Genomic DNA, 18,859 nt, shown 5'->3' with positions numbered 1-18,859 from the left:
CAAAACCTAATAATTAAATCAAAGAGTGATTCATTAAGATAACTGCCCCATCACTTTATCACTTATAAGTTATAGGTAAGAAATTTTCTATTTTTTCTCTTTTTCTGTTTTTTTTGCGTAAGTGTTCAGTCACCTACTATGAATTATGATGGCATAAGTATTCAAGAATGTTTAATATCTATAGAAATAACAAAAGCATAAAGAGAGGCCACCCTTGATTGAATAAAAGTGATTAGGGTTTAGGGATTTCTCACTTATTAAAGTTGCAAACATGTTAGGAAAGCACACAAACACATCAAAGTTGAAAAGGGATCAATCAGAATATTTTACAAGTTCTATATCAGAGTTTCTCAGTTAATCTGATCATAAAAGAATGAACTGCACCTGCATCCACAATAATCCAAGAAGACTCAAACAGCTCATGGAAGTATTCAACTCCAATTTCCTCAGCAGCATTTCTGAATGCAATCCCAAAAGCATTTCCTTGAACTGCCCCGAGTTGTGGCTTCCCACATACCCCAACAATCAGAAACTTATGTGGCTCTTGTGACAAGCAAGCACAGAGCAAAGGCTTCATTCTAGCTCCCTTCTCCTTCAAGGCATCCATTAAAAAATAGCAGAATTTAGTCAAAGCCTGAGGATAACCCAACATCTTTGTATCGACTGAATCTTCAAGCTTGATCCACCTGAGCTTTCTTCCACTCCTGATAGAACCACTCTTTGCAATTGCTGCACTTCCTTGTCGAAGAATTGCCCTCTGTATTTTGATTGCCTGCTGCATTCCAGCTTTCAACTTATCAAGATTGCTCAATGACAGCGCATCATAAGCCTTCCCAAACTGCTTTGAAGCACCAGAGCCATCAGTTTACAAATAATTCAAGAAGTGCAGTAACCCCATGTACAACATCTGCTGCAGAGACTCTTGAGCTATACCCATGCAGCCTCAAGAAACTCCTGTAGTAAAAATCAGTTAGCCCATATTCTAGTAGAAACTGCTCAAACTCATCTTTCATCTTTCGTTTCACATCAAGATTCATATACTGAAACTTTTGCTGGCAATCCACAAGAGCAAATCCCATTCGCGCAAGAAGAAGCTTGAGCTTTTTCATTCCATTGTCACTCCAGGTCTTCAATTTTGTGGCAATATATGTGGAACATAACATTGAGTCAAACAAATTCCACTCTTGTAACAGCATAAGCCTTGGTTCATCTTCATAAGCAATCCTAGAGGAATCAGGTGCTCGAATCTTAGTTCCATCCTTCAATGTCACTGAGGTAACTGCATCTAAATTACCTGTACTATTAATGTGTTGCTCAAGTTCCATAACCCCTGCTTGGTACCTCTCATCAGTCAGTCTATCATGGACAAATTGATCTGTCAGTGAAACACAAGCCAACCAAAGCAACTCATTTGTGTTTTTCCTCAAAGAATGTGATAATTCATACATCAAACACCCTGATGCCTTACCATGAAACGTACCCATGTAATAATATTTCTTTTTCAATTTTCTGTAAAGCTTAACTGGGTCCTCTTCACTCTAGGAACTAGCCCTTCTTCGTTTCCTGCTTGACCCATTTCTATCGTCCTCCCCTTCACTTTCACTATCCTCTTCTTCTTCACTCTCCGAACTCTCATCAACTTCATCAACATTATTCAAATCACTTGCATTTGCTAAAGCTGAAACATCAAAATCATAGGCCAAATCAGCCTGCTGCGCATCATCCCTTGTATAAAGCAAAATTACACGATCATTTTGTTCACTCAAATTATGCAAATGTATTGGTCGGTGACTGTCAACAACAAAAACACTAGCACGGGGGCCAAAATTCAATACCCGCTGCAAGTCCTGGTGAGAACCCCAATTTATCAAGAGAATTGAAATGGGCTTATCCGATGAAGAACATAAATCTAGACCTGCATACTTGTGGATCTCTTGAAATGAGGAAACAGGATAGCAAGAGTAGCGAACTGAATCTGATTCAAGGACATGGAGGATGATTTTTAGGGCACAGAGGGAGTCCGCATCAGATGTCGATGGAAATATGAGCAAAGGAGAGAGAGACGAAGCTGTAGCAAACTCACGGAGACGATCATAGAAGGACTCAACCTTCTCCTCCCTCACCATGACAACTAAAATCAGTATATAAGACAAAATTGGGGGTTCTTTTAGACGTTTCGGAACAAAATTTACTGACAATTCGAAGATTCTGAACTACTATGACGAATTATTACACATCGGGGGAAATTATAAGAATTCGTATACGCAAAGCATTCCGAAATTTATGAACTCAGTTTGGTTATTCGACAAAAAATGAGGAAATCAACATTCACTTGATACTTGATAGTAATTCACGAAGCCTTCTAATCAATCTAATCCTCAACACAATCTACGGCAACACAGAGACAGAAGCAAAGCTAGAAAGCAAGCATGGATTAGAGTACCTTAAATTCGTTCAGAACCCAATCAACGAGAGGAAGCCTAAACCCTAGCGACCAGATCTGAGGGATGGAAAGAGAGAAACAGAAAGGCTTTAGGGAGGGAAGACGTTACGAAATTTGAATTTTTATAACGAGGCGCCAAGATCTGATGCTCGCTTTAGCTTCTGATTAGGAGGTAGGAATATCATGAGGCCGCTCCCACAGGGATTTGGGAGCTCTCAAATTCCTAAAAAGTTTGAGTCTCAAATTCCAATTTAAAGGTTGTAATTTTGTTACATAAGATTTTATTCAATGGTGTAGATATGAATTTATATTTATAAACTTATGAAAGATACTTTTGAATGGGAAAGAGAAATAAATATAAAGACAAATATAAAATTACTATATTTTTTATATATAATGACGTGACAAAATTATAATTTTAGGTTGGAATTTGAGACTCTCAAATTCTTTAAAAATTTGAGAGTCCCTAATCTGGAGTTGGTAAATTGAGCGTATTCTCTACGAACGGTCGTAATTTTCTTTGACATCCTTAAAGAATATGTGGCCCACTTTATGTCTTTTTCTTGCACATGCTGACAACACCTTTCACCATATTTCTCATAGAAAATGATTTTTTTTTTGTCTTCACTTTGCAAAAGATTTCAACATATCTGAAAATGATTGTGGAAAGAGGGCTTGCAGACTTGCAGCAGAAGTCACTACAGTGACGATTATAAATTCAGTCTTTTTTATCAAATTTAAAAGATTGTGATGTCTAGTCTTTTACCAAGTTTAAAAAATTATATGGACTTCGCACTAATAAACACAGACAAACCGTTTGTAATTAAAAAGGTATGAAAATTGTAGTGATTTCTACTACAATGCCGTTTAGGAAAACTACAGTGACTTCTACTGCACGACCCTTTAAGAAAACTGTAGTGACTTCTATTGCAACGGCTTTCAACAATTACAACCGTACGGAAACTTCAATGACTTCTATTGTATGACCCCCTTAAGAAAACTATAGTGACTTCTATTGCAGCTGCCTTTAACCCATGTTGAAAGACTAGATAACAATGGAGTTCATTTGCTCCAAACTCAGTGAGTTACAAGAGTATTATGATCTACCTTCTTATCAGGCATTGTTGAGTGTCAATACAAACCCACTTGCTTTTGCAATGAAGAGATCATATATGAGGAAAATTGATGTTCCACTTCATCTGTATTACTGTCTTGGTATTAAAAATCCTAACAATTTTCCAGAAACTTAACTGTTTTGGCTTTCATTTTGTTCAAATGGTTAAGATACCCAGTTGATTTTGAGCAGCTCCTGCTCACATTATCTTTTTATCAGAACAAAAAATCAAAAAAAAAATCAAAGATAGGGAAATATCTTTGAATTCCTGTATGAAATTAATACAACAGAGTAAACAAGAGTACTAAAGGAATGGCAAAAAAAGGATTTGTAACTGATACTTTACTACCAAAGATACCAATGAAATCGAAATGATAAATAGTACATTACACAGGATCAGCTAAGACACAAAACTCGGAGGAGAAAGAAGATATATGAAACCGTGTTGTCCGATAAAACCTACTGTGTTTATCATCCAAAATAGCAGACTGAATAGAAAGACAATGAATGTACTGCAAATAAATCATTTCCCTTCGAATAGAGCCCTCCATGTATTTACGAATTCCAGAACTCATTTTCTGCCCCATGGAAAACAGCAACACTGAATATTTGCAGAAATAGGCATCATCAGATACACAGATTTGTAGCATGTTAAAAGTTAAATTGCTTGCTGAAGAAAACAGAAGTGGATAACATACTTTAGCGCTATCGTTATTGGCAGTTTGCCTATGATAGTTGTTGCGAGATGATTCAGTTTGCGGAGTGCCTGGCACCCTTGCTGTCTGCCTTTCCACCCGCACCTTTTCGAAAATGTCAGTATAACCATCAGCTGATGCAGGGTCTTTATCATTCCATTCTCCAAATTTCGGTAAAGCAACATTGTCTTGCTGCATATCAAGAACACAGTTCAGAGAAAATATTCGAAAGAACAAATGCATGAATTTGTCTTAAAAGACCCCCCGAGGGAGAGAGGTACAGAGTAAACTTCACCAGATGAGCATCTAGAGTTCTTATGCTACAAAGATATAATTAATGATAGGGAAGAAGAGATGAACTTTACACTTTCATCGGCAGCACTTGGTCTTGTTCGGGGCCTTCCAGGAGTGCCATGGCTACCCTCATATGAACCCTTTCCTTCCCAAGCAGGAGAAGGAGCCCTGACGCCTCTTCCACTTCTTGCTTGGTGATGCAGTGGTGACTGCTCAATGCTGTTTTCAGAACCAACACTTTTTGTCGGTCGTTTATGGGTGTCACCAGAGCTTACTCCACGGCCTCCATAACGAGGTGCTGGTTCACTAGCTCTGCGATTTATATGGTCATGACGTGCTGGAGGATCACCAAACTGTTTGAGATTACCATCTTCCCTGCTTCTTCGACGTTCATGGGTTCGTCCAACTGCTCCCTGTGATATTGGTTTTTCTGGTGCAACATTCATTTTTAAGGAAGGAGCTTTAGCAGCTACATAATCGGAAACTATTTCCGGGTTCTCTTCAGGGTCATTTGGATTAATCACCCTCCCATCATTTCGCCCTTTCCGCGCCTTTTCAAAATACACCGTGTAAGGAACATTCCCTTCAGATTCCCAATTGCCAAACTTTGGCACATGTGAACTTTGCTGCCACAGTGAAAATTAAGCTTAGTTATATCACTATAATGCACATATGATCAATTCACTTAAAATTTATTTACCAGTCCTGCATCCATGAACTGATAGATGTACAATATTGTATTATTGATCTGTATTTCTTTAAGAGTGAAATATTATTAATCATTGTGAATCCTCTACAAGAACAATGACCAGTAATCGGGCGAGTTCATGTAACGATACCAGGAATGAAAAGAACTCTATCTTCAAATTTGACAGTGAGATGTGTATTCATGACTAACATACATCCACCATACCTAGATTATCTCCAAATCCTAATGCCTTAGTTTTTGTTGTTCTATCTCCACAATCGCCACAGAAACTCGTCGAGCAATTGTATGTATAATCCTATTATTGCCATTTGATACCCAATTCAAAGAAAAAACTCATGATCTGATAAACAGGAACACCCAGATCACCAAAACACCCAGTTTTGCTAAAGAATTTCAGAATTCAACTTGCCAACTAAAACAATACAGATTAATACAAATCGAAATCGGAATTAAAAAATCCATGGTTAAATTCATCAATCCATGACTCCTACGTACAGTAAGTAATATGAGAGTAAACAATTGAAAAGAACTTGAGAACAAAAATTCAAAAAAGAAAAAGAGGAGTGATATGGGAACTCACTGCCATTTCTTTCTCCAGAAAAGCAGGAATGGAAACCCAGAAACAGCAAGAAACAATCCTTAAACTCTGAACACGAAGAGCTCCAAAAAAAACCCTTCAACGACCCAGCAAGCAAGAGAGGAAATAAAGACCAGAGTCCAGGAAAAGAGTCTATTGACAGAGAGAGGGAGAGATGACCAGACGTTTATCAACCATTTGACTAGCGCCACAGTTGACGTTTGACCATTCTTCACCTCCTCCAAAAGAAATTCCAAAAACCAATCTCTGTTTCACCACCCAGTTTCAACTCTCTCCCCACCCACACGGCCACACCACGACAACTCCCTTATAAACTTTTTTTTCATTTCTTTTGATGTGACAGTGAGATACTGCTGCCAGACGTGTCTTTCACTGCTTCGATAGGCTAGAATTGATCAACGTTTTTATCCGCGGAGAATTGACTTTGTCAATGTCTACTTCTGTGCGCCAGGTCTTCTAAGGGCTTGTTTGTTTCAAGTGTTTAGGAATGTTGGGTTGGGAAGCGTTCTAGACGAACACCTCCCAACTCTTGATTGTTTCGAGCGTTCGAGATTGTTGAAACAAAACTTCTCTACATTCTAAAACAAATATTATATTTAAAAATCTCAACACCCTCAACCTCTCCCAATCCAACACCCCTGAACACCTCAAACGGACAAACCCTAAGGTTGTAACTCATCTTCAAAAACCAAATGATATATGTCCATAATTTTCCCATCTATAAGCTTATATAATCTAGGTGGCAAGCCAGATAGACATGCCACATAGATTAAAAAAATAAACAAACTTTATTAAGGAAGTCACATAGGCATGTCATATGTTTTTAGAAGCTTATGGATGATTATTTTATGAATGTGTAGTGCTTCCGCTTCAAAAATACATTTCACTGTTTCTCTGTTCTATCTTGATACAGTCAACTGGCATTATTTTAATAAATTAGTAGATGCCAACATGAGCTATGAGCCAGCCACATATCACCACTTGATCGATCAACGTCGCACAACTCCTCGTCCAGATGGTCCTGTCGCATCTTGTAGCGCCAGTGGAGTTCTTGAGATGTATGCGAAGAGAATTCAATTGAAAATTTACAATTTTTCTATCATACTCCGATTTGGATGATTGAATTTACCCTACTCAAATTAAACCAAGTTTGAACATAAAATTATATGTTTGAAATCTAGTTCAAACAAAAAAATTTGTCATGTTTAAAACAGGATTCAAATTTAAACACATAAATTTTGTCCGATTTACTTGATCAAAATTAGATTATTATTTAATTTACTTATTCAAATTTAAATCAATTATAATTTAATCAATTAAGTACAACCAAATTACTTGTCCGGATCCTTACCCCAACGGCCTACTCCCTCGCATGAAATTTGTCTCAGGGACAAGGATGCCAGATCTAACTTATGAGTTTGTACTCTGTCGCGAATTCAAAATTTTCTTCACGAGTGTCCCTATTTGGTTAACGCCAGCCCGGCCTAATTCTACTGAGATACTCGTGACAGGCCCAGCTATGTCTCCGGTCCTTGGAGGCTCTGCTCAGTCTGCTGGATCCTGGTTTTCCCGTGCGACACGGGAACCGTTCTTCAGCTCTCAAAGACTCAAATACTGGATTGCTGAAGAGTGAAGACAGTGGAGTGTGTCAACTTCCAGTGCTTCAGCAATGGTGGAAATTTCAGAGTCTACAGAACCCGCGATGTTTCGGACATCGACCCTAGGACCATGCGGACCACGAAACCTGGACTCAAGCGCCTCTTCCTCACCATTTCAGTTCTCTTCTCCTTCCTCCTAGGTCTCTCTTCAGCTATAGATATATATCAACACTCAGCATAAATTGTTCGAATATGTTTGTTCATCGCTTACAATGAATCGCAGGTCTCCCTTTCCTATGGAAATCTATCGCTCGCCACTTCCATTTCGCCACATCGACGGGCTCTCCACTCAAATCGAATCGAATCCCCTGCAGTTCCCTTGCCGCTTTCGAGCCATCTTTGTAGGGTTCTCTAACCTTAATCCAAATGACCTCCACGTCTCTATTGTTGAGGTGAGTTTTCACTCAGCACCTTCAACCATGGAGGACAACCTCCGTGGCTATGGGTGTAATGGTAGTGGCTCTCTCCCACTCTTACGAGGTCATCATCACCCGCCTACGTAGGTTGGAGTTGGCGGGTTGGAGTGCAGAGCCACAGAGGCTTCCTCCACTGTTGGTGTCGATTAACCCTCAAGGCCACCGAAAAACCGCATCAACAATATGAATGACTACTATGCAATGTGGGTTCCCATGTAAAATTTTCTTTCTATCAAAATTTTAGATACACTATCAAGTTTCTGTAGTTGATAGATTACATATTACGTACACAAACTATTGTGCATTACTGATAGACAACTGCATAATTTGCTTGATTCATTCAATATTTGCCATTTATGATGTGAGTTAACAGTTGCCAGGGGCTGTAGTAAACAAAACCAAGGGGACATGTATATATGAAAAAAAGTTGGTGACAGATTGATTCTTGAGAACATACTTATCCTTTCTTTAAGGGGATGGAGTACCGTTGAACTTAATTTTTTCCCAGAAAGTTGGTTTGGTTGGGTCAGTTCACCTGTACGTGTTTTTTTTTGTGTTTCAGTGTTTAATTATGCTGAAGTCTAGTCTCAGTTTGTATGTTCTGTTTTGGTTTGTTGCACAGCCTTTCTTGTTGCCGGTATCAATGCATGTTCTCCAGGCTGCTCTGAAAGAATGGAGAAGATACAGACAAGAAAACCTGAAGTACCTGGATTGGCAGGCAAAGCAAAGGTAGCACTTAAGAATTTCCTTCAATCCGGCAAAGACATGGAGCAAGGCTCTGGTAATTATTTTTGAGAGGTGAGAACCTGCCTGGAAAGAGCGCTTGTGGGATGTGGTTCTAGTTTGGCTGCTATGTGGAGCCACAATGACACTTCACAATACAATTAGATCAAGTACTCATTTCCACTTTAAGAGAAAAATGAAAGATGATCCGGCATTAATTCATTGTTTTGATTTTTTATGACTTCTTGTAAATTATTTTGATATGTTTGCGTATTAAATCATAGTAGCTTCATGCTTGTGAAAATTGTGCATTTATTAAGACCATTACAAACCGGGCAATGCTATACTCCCAAAATCTTATCCCCAAAAATCCTTCAAATCTATATATCATTAAAATAGTCATGGCCACATTAAATGAGATCTTTTGGAGGTAATTTTTTGAGATCTCAAGCATTATCCAAATAATAAAGATCCCAATGATAACCATCTCAAAAGCATCAATCCCAATAGTGTGTCACTGATATCCCTAGCATTCTTTTTACCCATCAATGGATCAGAAAACTTCATAGTTTCCTGTATTCCAATACCTAGAGTGGTTGGAGTTTCTCTCTATTCCCCAAGCTCACATTTCAGTATTTCACATTGCTTTAAGATAAATAATAATTAGATTCAAGCTACAGAACTGAAGAAAGGGAAATCAAAACAAAAAAAAAAAAGAACAGGAAAATAAAAAGGCTCGCCCAACCAGCTAAATGCAGGCAAAATAATTTTGAGGATTCTCAAACAATAATACAACCCCGCGACACCAACATATACGCAAAATGATTGAGCACTGTCTTACATGTTAGGCTCTAGATTCCAGCGCTAGAAGTATCTTCTTCCTCGGGCCCTGAAAAGCCAAATCAATGCATTAAGCTAAATGCTCAGTAAGTGGAACACACAACAATTTCTTGAAACCACGAAATAATGCCAAATTTTCTTAGAGAGGTATCTTTCATGTTCTGCTGCAGTGTCTGCTAATTATGATGCAAACTCAAAACATAACCATGTTTTATTACTAAATCTGTCAAAGATTTGCTAAATATAAATTTAAAATCAAACCGATAGCCAAATTCCTTCATGATACAAGGTAAATATTATATAAGCCATATGTACAAGGCCAAAATTCTGCATGAGCTTACCATTGGTATCCCTAAAGCCTTGAGGTCCTCATCAGTCATGTGTACAAGGGTTGTCATGTCTACCTGCACCAACAGAAGCGCGTCAAATTATTACTGAATTCCTACAGATAATTTTTCAATTGAAGAAATACAGAAATTTACAGTAGATACAAAATTCACATACTTCCTCGGCCTGAAAAGTAATCGAATATTTCTCAAGATCCAATGAGAGCAAAAACTGATCCAATGATGTTTCAGCCTGCACCAAAAGCTACAAACTTAAAAACCATCAACGCCAACTGCAACAATTGGGTCTTTATGCGTCTATGTTTATGTGGTTGACCTTGTTTCCGCAAACCCAACCAATTGGGTCTTTATGCTTGTAAGCCTTTGAGCACGTAAACATAAACAAAGCGCACACACAACTGTTCGATCAATAGTGAACAAGGCATTTCCTTACTATTTTGTGACAGAATAATGAACCAATTACCTAAGGTTCCAAAAAGTCACAACCAAACTCTAATACCAATTATTATGGCAAAGAAGAATTATCTAACATGACAGCACAGAATTCCACATGCACTCTCTTTGTTCAGTCAATTATTCAAGCATAAAGTTTTTTTTTAATGCTATGTCAAGTTGACAATGAATTAACATTAACTACGAAAAAACAGAATCCCATAAAAAATCTCCTTTGATATGCCATTTTCTATGAAGCGGTAGACCTCCTATAGTCCTATGTGAAATCTTGTGGCACAAAAGGGCTAGTAAACCCAGTTGACTTCACACCAAAATTAAAACAATTCACAATAGCATATCACAATGCCACTGGGAGAAACTGCAATAAATTGTTAGTCAACCTAGCATTTTTACACAGTCGGACAGCAAATAGTATAAAAAATAAGGTAGAAGAGTTATGCCAAAAGCAGAAAAGAAGGCAATAATGAATAAATGCCTTTTGCTGAGACTTCTTTTTAGTAGTCGGATTTGCAACTTTTTTAATCTCTGGTTCAGCAGCCTCAGCAGCAACACTTTTCCTAGCTGGTTTAGCAGCCTCCATTTTTTGTTTTCGTGAACCGGCACTCTCTGGTTGCAGATTCATTGTACCTGATAGCTTTTCACGCAAATCCCGTACACCTGGAACAGACCCTTTTCCACTTTGTGACACCTGTTGAAGACTTTTCCTCTGGAGCTTCTGACGAAGATCTCGAGCGCCGACTTTCCGATCTTCACAAGCCATTAACACACAGTCAAAACCAAACAGAGTTGATATAGTTGCATCCAACAATAGCAGCAATTTCAGTAGCATGTGATTGTGTCAGTCAGTCCATACTTGAAATGTGAGGTTCATCATCATAAAGATCATGTTCCCACTTGTCATCTTGCCTTTGCCTGCATATGAAAATTGTAGCTCAGTTCCAGAAAGAACAGCTTGAATCCCTCGAGAAAAATCAAGGTAAGAACAGACGACTTAGATGAGACTAAAAGACCATGTTTATTTAAAATAGTCATCACCTACTATTGGGAAAAAAAAGAGTGAAAAAAACCCATAGAAAATCAAGCTCTCAGAGTATGGCAATGAAGGACCAAAGCTATTCAACTAAAGTGAAATGCAAGATCTCAGGATTTGCAGAAGTCCGGACTAGGAGCTTCTTGCCATTATCCTGGGATGCAGTTTACTAAAATCCTGCTCAACGCTTGTGTAAAGTGTTTCTTATGTTATAGAAAGGATTCCATGATCTTCAACCACTCTACTTAGAATTGAAGTTCCAAGTTTATCCATCAAAAGGCTGAGAAGAATATGATTATATTCATGGCTATTGTTAGTGGTTTTTGTGAATACTAATTGATTAGGCATCATTGGTAAGTGCCACAAGATCTATCTATTAGAATCCATTGATATGGACCAACTCCATTATTGCAAAAGAGCTTCCTTTGAAGTGTAATTCCCTAATACATGGAAGAATGGAAAATTACTTTCATATGAAATAATATTATTTCTATAAATGCATGTATTGGGTTTATTCATAACTACTCCAGCAAACTTTTGGAAATATGACTTGAAGCATTAGCAAGAATAGAGCTACTAGAAAAAATTTTAAAATCCAAACATATCAAGTTAACAAGGCAAACGAAGGGATAAATTAAATAACACATTACTATATCATGAATGCTTGAGTGGCTTTCTGTTGAGTGCCAAAATACATTCAACTTAAAGGAATCGCAGATTAAGATGTTCTAGTCAAATTACCTTTTGAGTTTTGATACTCTACAGTCTACATCCATAAACTGCTCCAACCTCCAGTCCAACTTTGAACAATAATATTTTTTGAATGAAGCTTTTGTCAATGATATAAAACCTCGAGTTATGTGTTCACAAGTCACAACATTGAAAAAGTGAAAGCATGATGCCAAACATTTTAACCCTAATGAGGTTACACATAAGCCTCGAGACAGAGAAGTGTAAACCTTTTCCAATTAGTCTCAAGTTCAATGAACAAATCAAGTTACTGCAAAGTAGAGGTATCAATTTATTGCTTAACCAATGGGAAAAGGGTCCAATCAAAGCTAATGAAATTGTCATCACGTACTATCTAGTATCTACCATGCTTCTTAAGCTCAATCCAAAAGAAATATGAACAAACAGTGAGGAGTTCAATGTTCAGATACAAGCTTCTACTATTGACATCACATTCGCAATACCCAATGAATCATGCAACACAACCAAATGCCATGGGAGAACTAAACGTAGCTAGCAGCAAACGTGAAATCAACTTCAAGAGTATCCTCAGGAATAATCATCGAGAACTATAGTGTAGATGTTTCTCGAGAGAAAAAACGTAAGACTTGCACTCTTGATTTCAATGATAAAGTTTTCACTGCCAGACTACACCAGATAAGCAATTGGATAAAAATTCTAGTGAAGAAAACACCAGAAAAAGCAGAAGGAAAAAAGAAACCTCTTGCCGGTGATTGGGCGCCGACGAGTGGGGTTGTCGAAGGAAGTTCCATTGAGACGATCCTTTATTGATCCCCTGCCTCCAGACTCTACCCGATCAGCATACATATTTATCAGCTCTTAAACCCCCAACCCTAATTGAGGATTAAAGACAGGAGCGTGAAATCGGATTTCAAGAGAGATATCGAAACCCTAGCCCTAGTGGAATTGGAGATTCTCGGGAATAATTTATGTTTAAGTTCCCGATCCAGACTAAAGAAGCTTTGTGGTTGGCTTTGGAGTTCGGAACGGTCGAGACCACGTGAACGTGGAGGACTAAACCGGAATTTTGGGCGGCGCGAATTTGATGATTGGACGGTCGGGCTCGGGCAAGAGGCGGATCCCGTGGGGCTCCAACTAAAGAGCCCGTCCTTTATTTTCCTATTTTTGTAAGTAAGATATTTTTTAAAAAAATAAAATTGTAATCCTTAGATCGTGTTTAATCGTTTGTCTAGTGAAAAACATAATTTGAGAATTTGATGTTAATATTATTTTTATGCGATAATATAATGTGTGGATACATATATTTATCTCAATACATATTATATAGTAACAATAATCATAATAATTTTCATATATACATATATCATTGTGGACTAATAAGAGTCGAATATTTATATTATTCTCTATTTTGAGACAATAGACACCTTAAAAAAGAAACGAAAATGACTTATATCCCTAATATTGTTGTCCATAACCGACCATGTCCATAACCGACCATAACAATAATACTATCTAATTACATTGAATTTCGTTATTATATTGATTTTAGTTATCATGTTGTCTAACTAATTACATGTTATGACTGAAACTTAGGGATACGTAATGCTGTCGAAAAAGAAAATCCAACTGAATATTTTTTGCAGCAAACTTGGTGCAAAAGATAAAAACAAGCAATATTAACACCCCACAAGTAAATTCTCTTTATCACACTGTTACAATAATACCCAAGTTTTCCTCATGATGTTCAGAGCTAAGCCATTAGGTATATCATCATGAATCTTTCGCTTACTCTTTATAGAAGAGACCAAAGAATGGATTTGTCATTGCAGAATTTAGTTGAAACCCAGCCGAGTTTAGTACTTCCATGTCGACCTTATCACGGGGAAGATACAGAAACTCACCCCCTTCAACTTCAATTCTCTCAAAACCACAAACCTCCAGAAACTCAATACCTCCTCTCGTATTGCCAACCCTATCCTGTGAAATATTTTTAACAAGGTAAGCATTAGTTGTGGAGTACACTTCTTAATTGTGTTAGAACAGAAAACATGAAAGTTCATCTCATATGATAATCTCCACATGTTCTCAGTGTGATCAAGGGTTTACAGTTTACAATGTGATCAGTCAAAAAGAAAGTGGCTTACCTGGAACAGGGGGTTACCGAGTCGAATCTTCCTGAACTTTTCCACATCAGGATTCTTTGCCACATTTCTGACATATAGCAAAAGAGTTTGGAAGGCCCTTCTAACCCGAGCAGCATCATTCTATATTCAAAGATGAAAAATAGAATTAGACTATTAAGAACTTATAAAAAGAAAAAAGTAATAAAGCAGACAGAGAAATTACTAGCCGATTATGGAATGCATATGGGATCTTTTTGGTAAAGCCTCAGTCTGTAATTCATATGGGCTTCATGTTCACAATCTACTTGTGATGTGAAGGGGTCAAAGTTTCTTTAAACCCCTGATGTTGCTTCCATAAATAGAGGCTTCTTGGGGCTAGCTAGAGAGATGGATCAAAAATTCATAGCTAAAACAAAGGCAATTACAGTCATGTAATAATGCCAAGCTGTATTCACGTCAGTACGTCACTTATAGGCTTATAACTACCCTCAAGAATATATATCCTGCACGGTAGATTTTGCAGGATAACCCTGGTCAAGCCAACTCAATATAGATTATATTGAGTGGAGAGTAACTTCAGATCAGATTGAGAGGTAGACGAGAATCCATGTGGAGGATTCCATATAGTTTGATTAATGTTTATGGACTCCACAACTCTTCCTGCCTTTTACCTCTAGAACAATACATCATAGGAACGAGTCATTTACCTTATGATTGAGCCTAAGAGAGCTTAGACATTGTCTCATCTGCTCAGCCTTCGTAATGGCCTTCACAGGCAAAGGGTTCGCTGGATTAACATGCAAAGAATCCTGCATTTTACAGCAGCAAAGACCATCAATATCAGCTTATATGCAATGACATAGAGAATTCTCTAGATCTGGAGAAAACCATAAAATTATATCTGGACCTTCTTTTCCTGCACAAGGTTGGAAGATTGTATAGCAGCAGGGACCTTCTTTTCCTGCACAAGTTTTGAAGCTTGTATAGCAGCAGGGCTTTCCGATGAGAGTCCAAGCCTCCTCCTCCTTTCTAGCTGTGAAGAGAGATACATATACTATTTTGAGCCAACTGAAAACTATGAAAACTTGGAAGAAAAGTTCTTGAACTAAATCAAATAGAATAAAAAGAAAGAAAGTAAATTCTCATTGCCTATTAAGTTTTTGAAGGCAGTGTCGTTTTTTTTCATTCGACACACCTTGACAGTTAGTCTGCTTTTATACATGTCTACTACATGTGCTCCAACTATTTTTCATAAGCCAAAATTTTGAGCTATTGCTTCCTTGTAGCTCATCTCATTTCAAAACAATTATACAGTACTTCTCAATTGACGGAACCTACTCTGAGTCTCCATTTCCATTGACCTTTGTTCCCTGGTGATCCATTTAGTCCCTCTCTTTTTCTTACATTTCATGTTTGGCAAGATACTGATATTGGGTAACCGCTACAAGCATTGATAATGCATTTCATTTTCAAGTGGATTAGGCTTACAAAGGCATTTCAAGTGGATTAGGCTTACAAAGGCTGAGAGGCATAATGCAGAAAATTCTTAAAGAGCACAATATTTTTTCCCCAAAATGCTCATATGCCTCGAAGCCGATCTTCACAGGTTATACATGGAGATATGGTAAAAATCTAGCAAGCACCTTATCTGCGTCTAGTTTCTGAAGGATTTTCTCCCTTGCTCTTCTCTCTTCTTCTTTCTCTGCTCTTCTCCAGGCTAACATACTGAAATAAACCACTTGCAGCAGTCAAAAGGAAAGTAGTATCATGAACAAAAGAATAAAAGACACAAGACAAACAATGCCTTCAAGAGAAATTAGTAAACAAAAACTCACCGCTTCGTTTCATTTTCCTCCGCAATTCTCTTCGCCTCAAGGAGTGCCTTACTTGCTCGAATCCTTTCCTATTAAAAACGTAGCAGCTAGGTCACACAAGCAAAACTTCAGGATGCATATGAACCTAAATGCAAAGTATATATGTATGGACATCGTACTACCAAATTAAACCAAGCTCCTAAATGAATCTTAGTAAATCGATTGACAATGTTAGGCAATGGATAGCATATATAGTTTGGTTCAATTTGTGCTATCTTACGTAACAAAATAACATCATGACAAAGGGCTTGCAGTGGTCATGCGGTCAGGGAAGGGTAGATGTCTGCAGCCTTGCCCTTATTCATGGAAGAAGCTGTTTCTGTGGCTGGAACCTGTGACCTGTAGCTCGCAATGAAGTGACTCCACCATTGAACCATAGTTCATCCTTAAGATTGTTAATATTAAAATGTTTATCAAAGTATGACCTAAAAATGGCTAAAATGCTTGTATGGATCTTAGCATACCTGTGAAACTTGCTCTAGGAACTGAAAGACTATAGTGCTACAGAATATTTCTTTTTTATCCTTCAATAAATTCAACTGATACATGAAACTAGGTATGTACTGCATAAAAAACAAGATGAAGACAACATCTTAAGACAAAGAGTACGATACCTTTTCCCTTTCTCTCTCAGATTTCTTTTCTTCTTCTTCTTTTTTCTTTCTGAGAGTAACCACATTAACAATGATGGAAATGAAGGAATCAAGAGAGGGACTAACATAACACATTGAAATATCATTAAAGCTTAAAAAATCAGAAAAGTCTACACAAACAGCAGGGGGATAAGACGAGAATGGAAAAACATGTGTGGGGACAGCATAAATTTTAGCATTTAGAGAATATCAGAAAACACCTCAGCTCCTGTGCTCTCCTTTTGATTTCTTCTGTATTATCTGATCGTTCGGGAGATTCAATATCAATGTTCACTGCTACCTGAACTAAATTGAGCAGATTAGACAGATATAAAATGAGAAATGAATTTGTTGGAGTTTATATGCTCTTATCATGCAAAAACAATTTTGTCTTTCAGATGAAAAAGAGCAAGGGAATCGTTACCGAGGGCATGTTATCAATGTCCGGGTCATTCTCATGATCAATTATCCAATTTACAGCATCCTCAAGGCCAGAATTACCTGAAGAAGATAAAATTTCATTCACAAAAACAAACATATTGCATGATTATGAATCATATGCAGCCCTAAATCCAAGTCAAAACAAACTTTCCTAAAGCAAATCACTCGTACGAAAGTTTAACCCTTCTAAAGCTTAATTTTCTGGAAATATCAGCAAAATATACTTAAGTTTCATTAGGGAAAAAATCCCAGCAATCTACTTTATTTTCTTAAACAGTGAAATATAAGAACTATATTCTATATAGCATGCTTCCCAGTTCCCCACTTCTTCTTCTTTTTCCCCAATTTTTTACGAATCCCTCTCTCCATTTTTTGTTTCATATCTCAAACACTTTCATATTTCTTCTTTCATACATGCTAATAGACAATATTGTCTTCATTCAAATTCAGACCTCAGAGGCTCTCAAATTGCATTTATCTTGAAAATAATGATAAGGAAGAAAACAACAGTTTTTTCAACACAGAGCTGTCCATGAACGATACACGGGCTCACCAGAATTAGTAAGTGCCTGTAGTGCTCGAGTCCATGAAAACCCCAAAGCTTCAAGTTGCTTAACCACTTTCTGGTCTACTTCAACAATATCCATTTCTATATGTACAACTGCAATGAGAAAATAACACAAGACTCTAATCTTTTGTCGAAAAGCACTACTTGTGTCTGTTGCTTTATACATATACAACAAAACAAATGAAAAAGAAAAAGAAAACACTTTCAGGTAAAAAAAAAAGGTGCTAATCAGAAGAGGTAATAGGAAATCAAATGCCGAATTTTCATTTTCTTGATTACTAGGCGCCTATTTAAACTGAAATTTTCACCACATCACCTGTTTATTCAGAGACTTTTCAAAATCACAATCACAATCTAGATTGTTTCAGTAACCAAACAGCAGAATAAGATCAGAATCTTGCAAACAAAGATCATACGCCTACAGAAACAAATATTCAACAAGAAGAAAGTGGTAATCAGAGGTAATAGCAAATCAAATGCCGAATTTTCATCTTCTTAATTACTAGGCGCCTATTTAAACTGAAAATTTCACCACATCACCTGTTTATTCAGAGACTTTTCAAAATCACAATCACAATCTAGATTGTCTCCGTAACCAAACAGCGGACTAAGATCAGAATCTTGCAAACAAAGATCGATACGCCTACAGGAACAAATATTCAACAAGACAAGTAGACAACCATACGTATGTCTATAATGTAAGTCATACCTAGACGCTTTCTTGGACTCTGGACTGATATGGTGAGAGCTTGGAAGAGAAGTTAGAACTTAAAGAGAAGTAGATAACTAGATGTTGTTTCTAGCGTGTCGAGAGAAGCCCCACCATGAAAAGCATTCTCTCTGGTTTTGGTTCTCCGTTTTGCAAAATCTTGATTCTTCACCTTCTCAGACCTCTGATTTACGAAAGGAACCTTTTTTGCGCGCGCAAGAGTTTCTACTTTCTAGACCCTGTTTGGATTGCGTTTAAACAGGGTCCTGGACTGGCTATCCAAAAGTACTTAAAAGGCCGAAAACTCCACTCAGGTCCGTGTCCAAGGTGAGAAAGGCCCTATGCCCAATCTAAGAGTGGGCCTAAGAACAATCAGAGAGTGGGCCCAAGCTCAAGATGAGTCTAAGCCCATTTGGATTAGTTACCCAAAAGTAATAAAAGGCCGGGCCTATACTCAATATGAGAGAGGGCATAGGCCCAA

At 37.6% G+C, this 18,859-nt stretch overlaps 3 protein-coding genes and 1 pseudogene across 4 annotated transcripts; all 4 read right to left on the bottom strand.

Moving 5' to 3' along the window:
- Positions 1 to 277: 277 nt before the first annotated feature.
- On the bottom strand, positions 278 to 2,619 carry LOC120007165 (annotated as a pseudogene).
- A 1,185-nt stretch (positions 2,620 to 3,804) lies between these two features.
- On the bottom strand, positions 3,805 to 6,133 carry LOC120007029 (RPM1-interacting protein 4-like). The gene is made up of 4 exons (XM_038857181.1): positions 5,836 to 6,133; positions 4,618 to 5,172; positions 4,256 to 4,444; positions 3,805 to 4,158 (listed from the first exon to the last, which is right to left on the bottom strand). Exons 1-4 carry the CDS (start codon positions 5,839 to 5,841, stop codon positions 4,129 to 4,131), a joined length of 780 nt encoding a protein of 259 aa, XP_038713109.1. The 5' UTR covers positions 5,842 to 6,133; the 3' UTR covers positions 3,805 to 4,128.
- A 3,129-nt stretch (positions 6,134 to 9,262) lies between these two features.
- On the bottom strand, positions 9,263 to 13,067 carry LOC120006992 (ankyrin repeat and SAM domain-containing protein 4B-like). The gene is made up of 6 exons (XM_038857127.1): positions 12,771 to 13,067; positions 11,144 to 11,202; positions 10,766 to 11,037; positions 9,995 to 10,069; positions 9,832 to 9,894; positions 9,263 to 9,539 (listed from the first exon to the last, which is right to left on the bottom strand). Exons 1-6 carry the CDS (start codon positions 12,875 to 12,877, stop codon positions 9,495 to 9,497), a joined length of 621 nt encoding a protein of 206 aa, XP_038713055.1. The 5' UTR covers positions 12,878 to 13,067; the 3' UTR covers positions 9,263 to 9,494.
- A 525-nt stretch (positions 13,068 to 13,592) lies between these two features.
- On the bottom strand, positions 13,593 to 18,616 carry LOC120007884 (UBX domain-containing protein 1-like). Of its 2 annotated transcripts, none has more exons than XM_038858359.1 (11): positions 18,379 to 18,616; positions 17,655 to 17,762; positions 17,085 to 17,161; positions 16,882 to 16,961; positions 16,643 to 16,691; positions 15,990 to 16,057; positions 15,798 to 15,879; positions 15,107 to 15,187; positions 14,862 to 14,963; positions 14,176 to 14,295; positions 13,593 to 14,008 (listed from the first exon to the last, which is right to left on the bottom strand). In XM_038858359.1, exons 2-11 carry the CDS (start codon positions 17,746 to 17,748, stop codon positions 13,817 to 13,819), a joined length of 945 nt encoding a protein of 314 aa, XP_038714287.1. In that variant the 5' UTR covers positions 17,749 to 17,762; positions 18,379 to 18,616; the 3' UTR covers positions 13,593 to 13,816. The 2 variants fall into 2 exon arrangements, with proteins under 2 accessions (XP_038714287.1, XP_038714285.1); XM_038858357.1 differs by having other exon boundaries at positions 13,595 to 14,008; positions 15,062 to 15,187.
- Between the last annotated feature and the right edge of the window lie 243 nt (positions 18,617 to 18,859).

The sequence above is a fragment of the Tripterygium wilfordii genome, chromosome 10, assembly GCF_013401445.1.
Source record: "Tripterygium wilfordii isolate XIE 37 chromosome 10, ASM1340144v1, whole genome shotgun sequence".
Taxonomy (NCBI): Eukaryota; Viridiplantae; Streptophyta; class Magnoliopsida; order Celastrales; family Celastraceae; genus Tripterygium; species Tripterygium wilfordii.
This window is presented reverse-complemented; position numbering and strand designations above follow the sequence as displayed.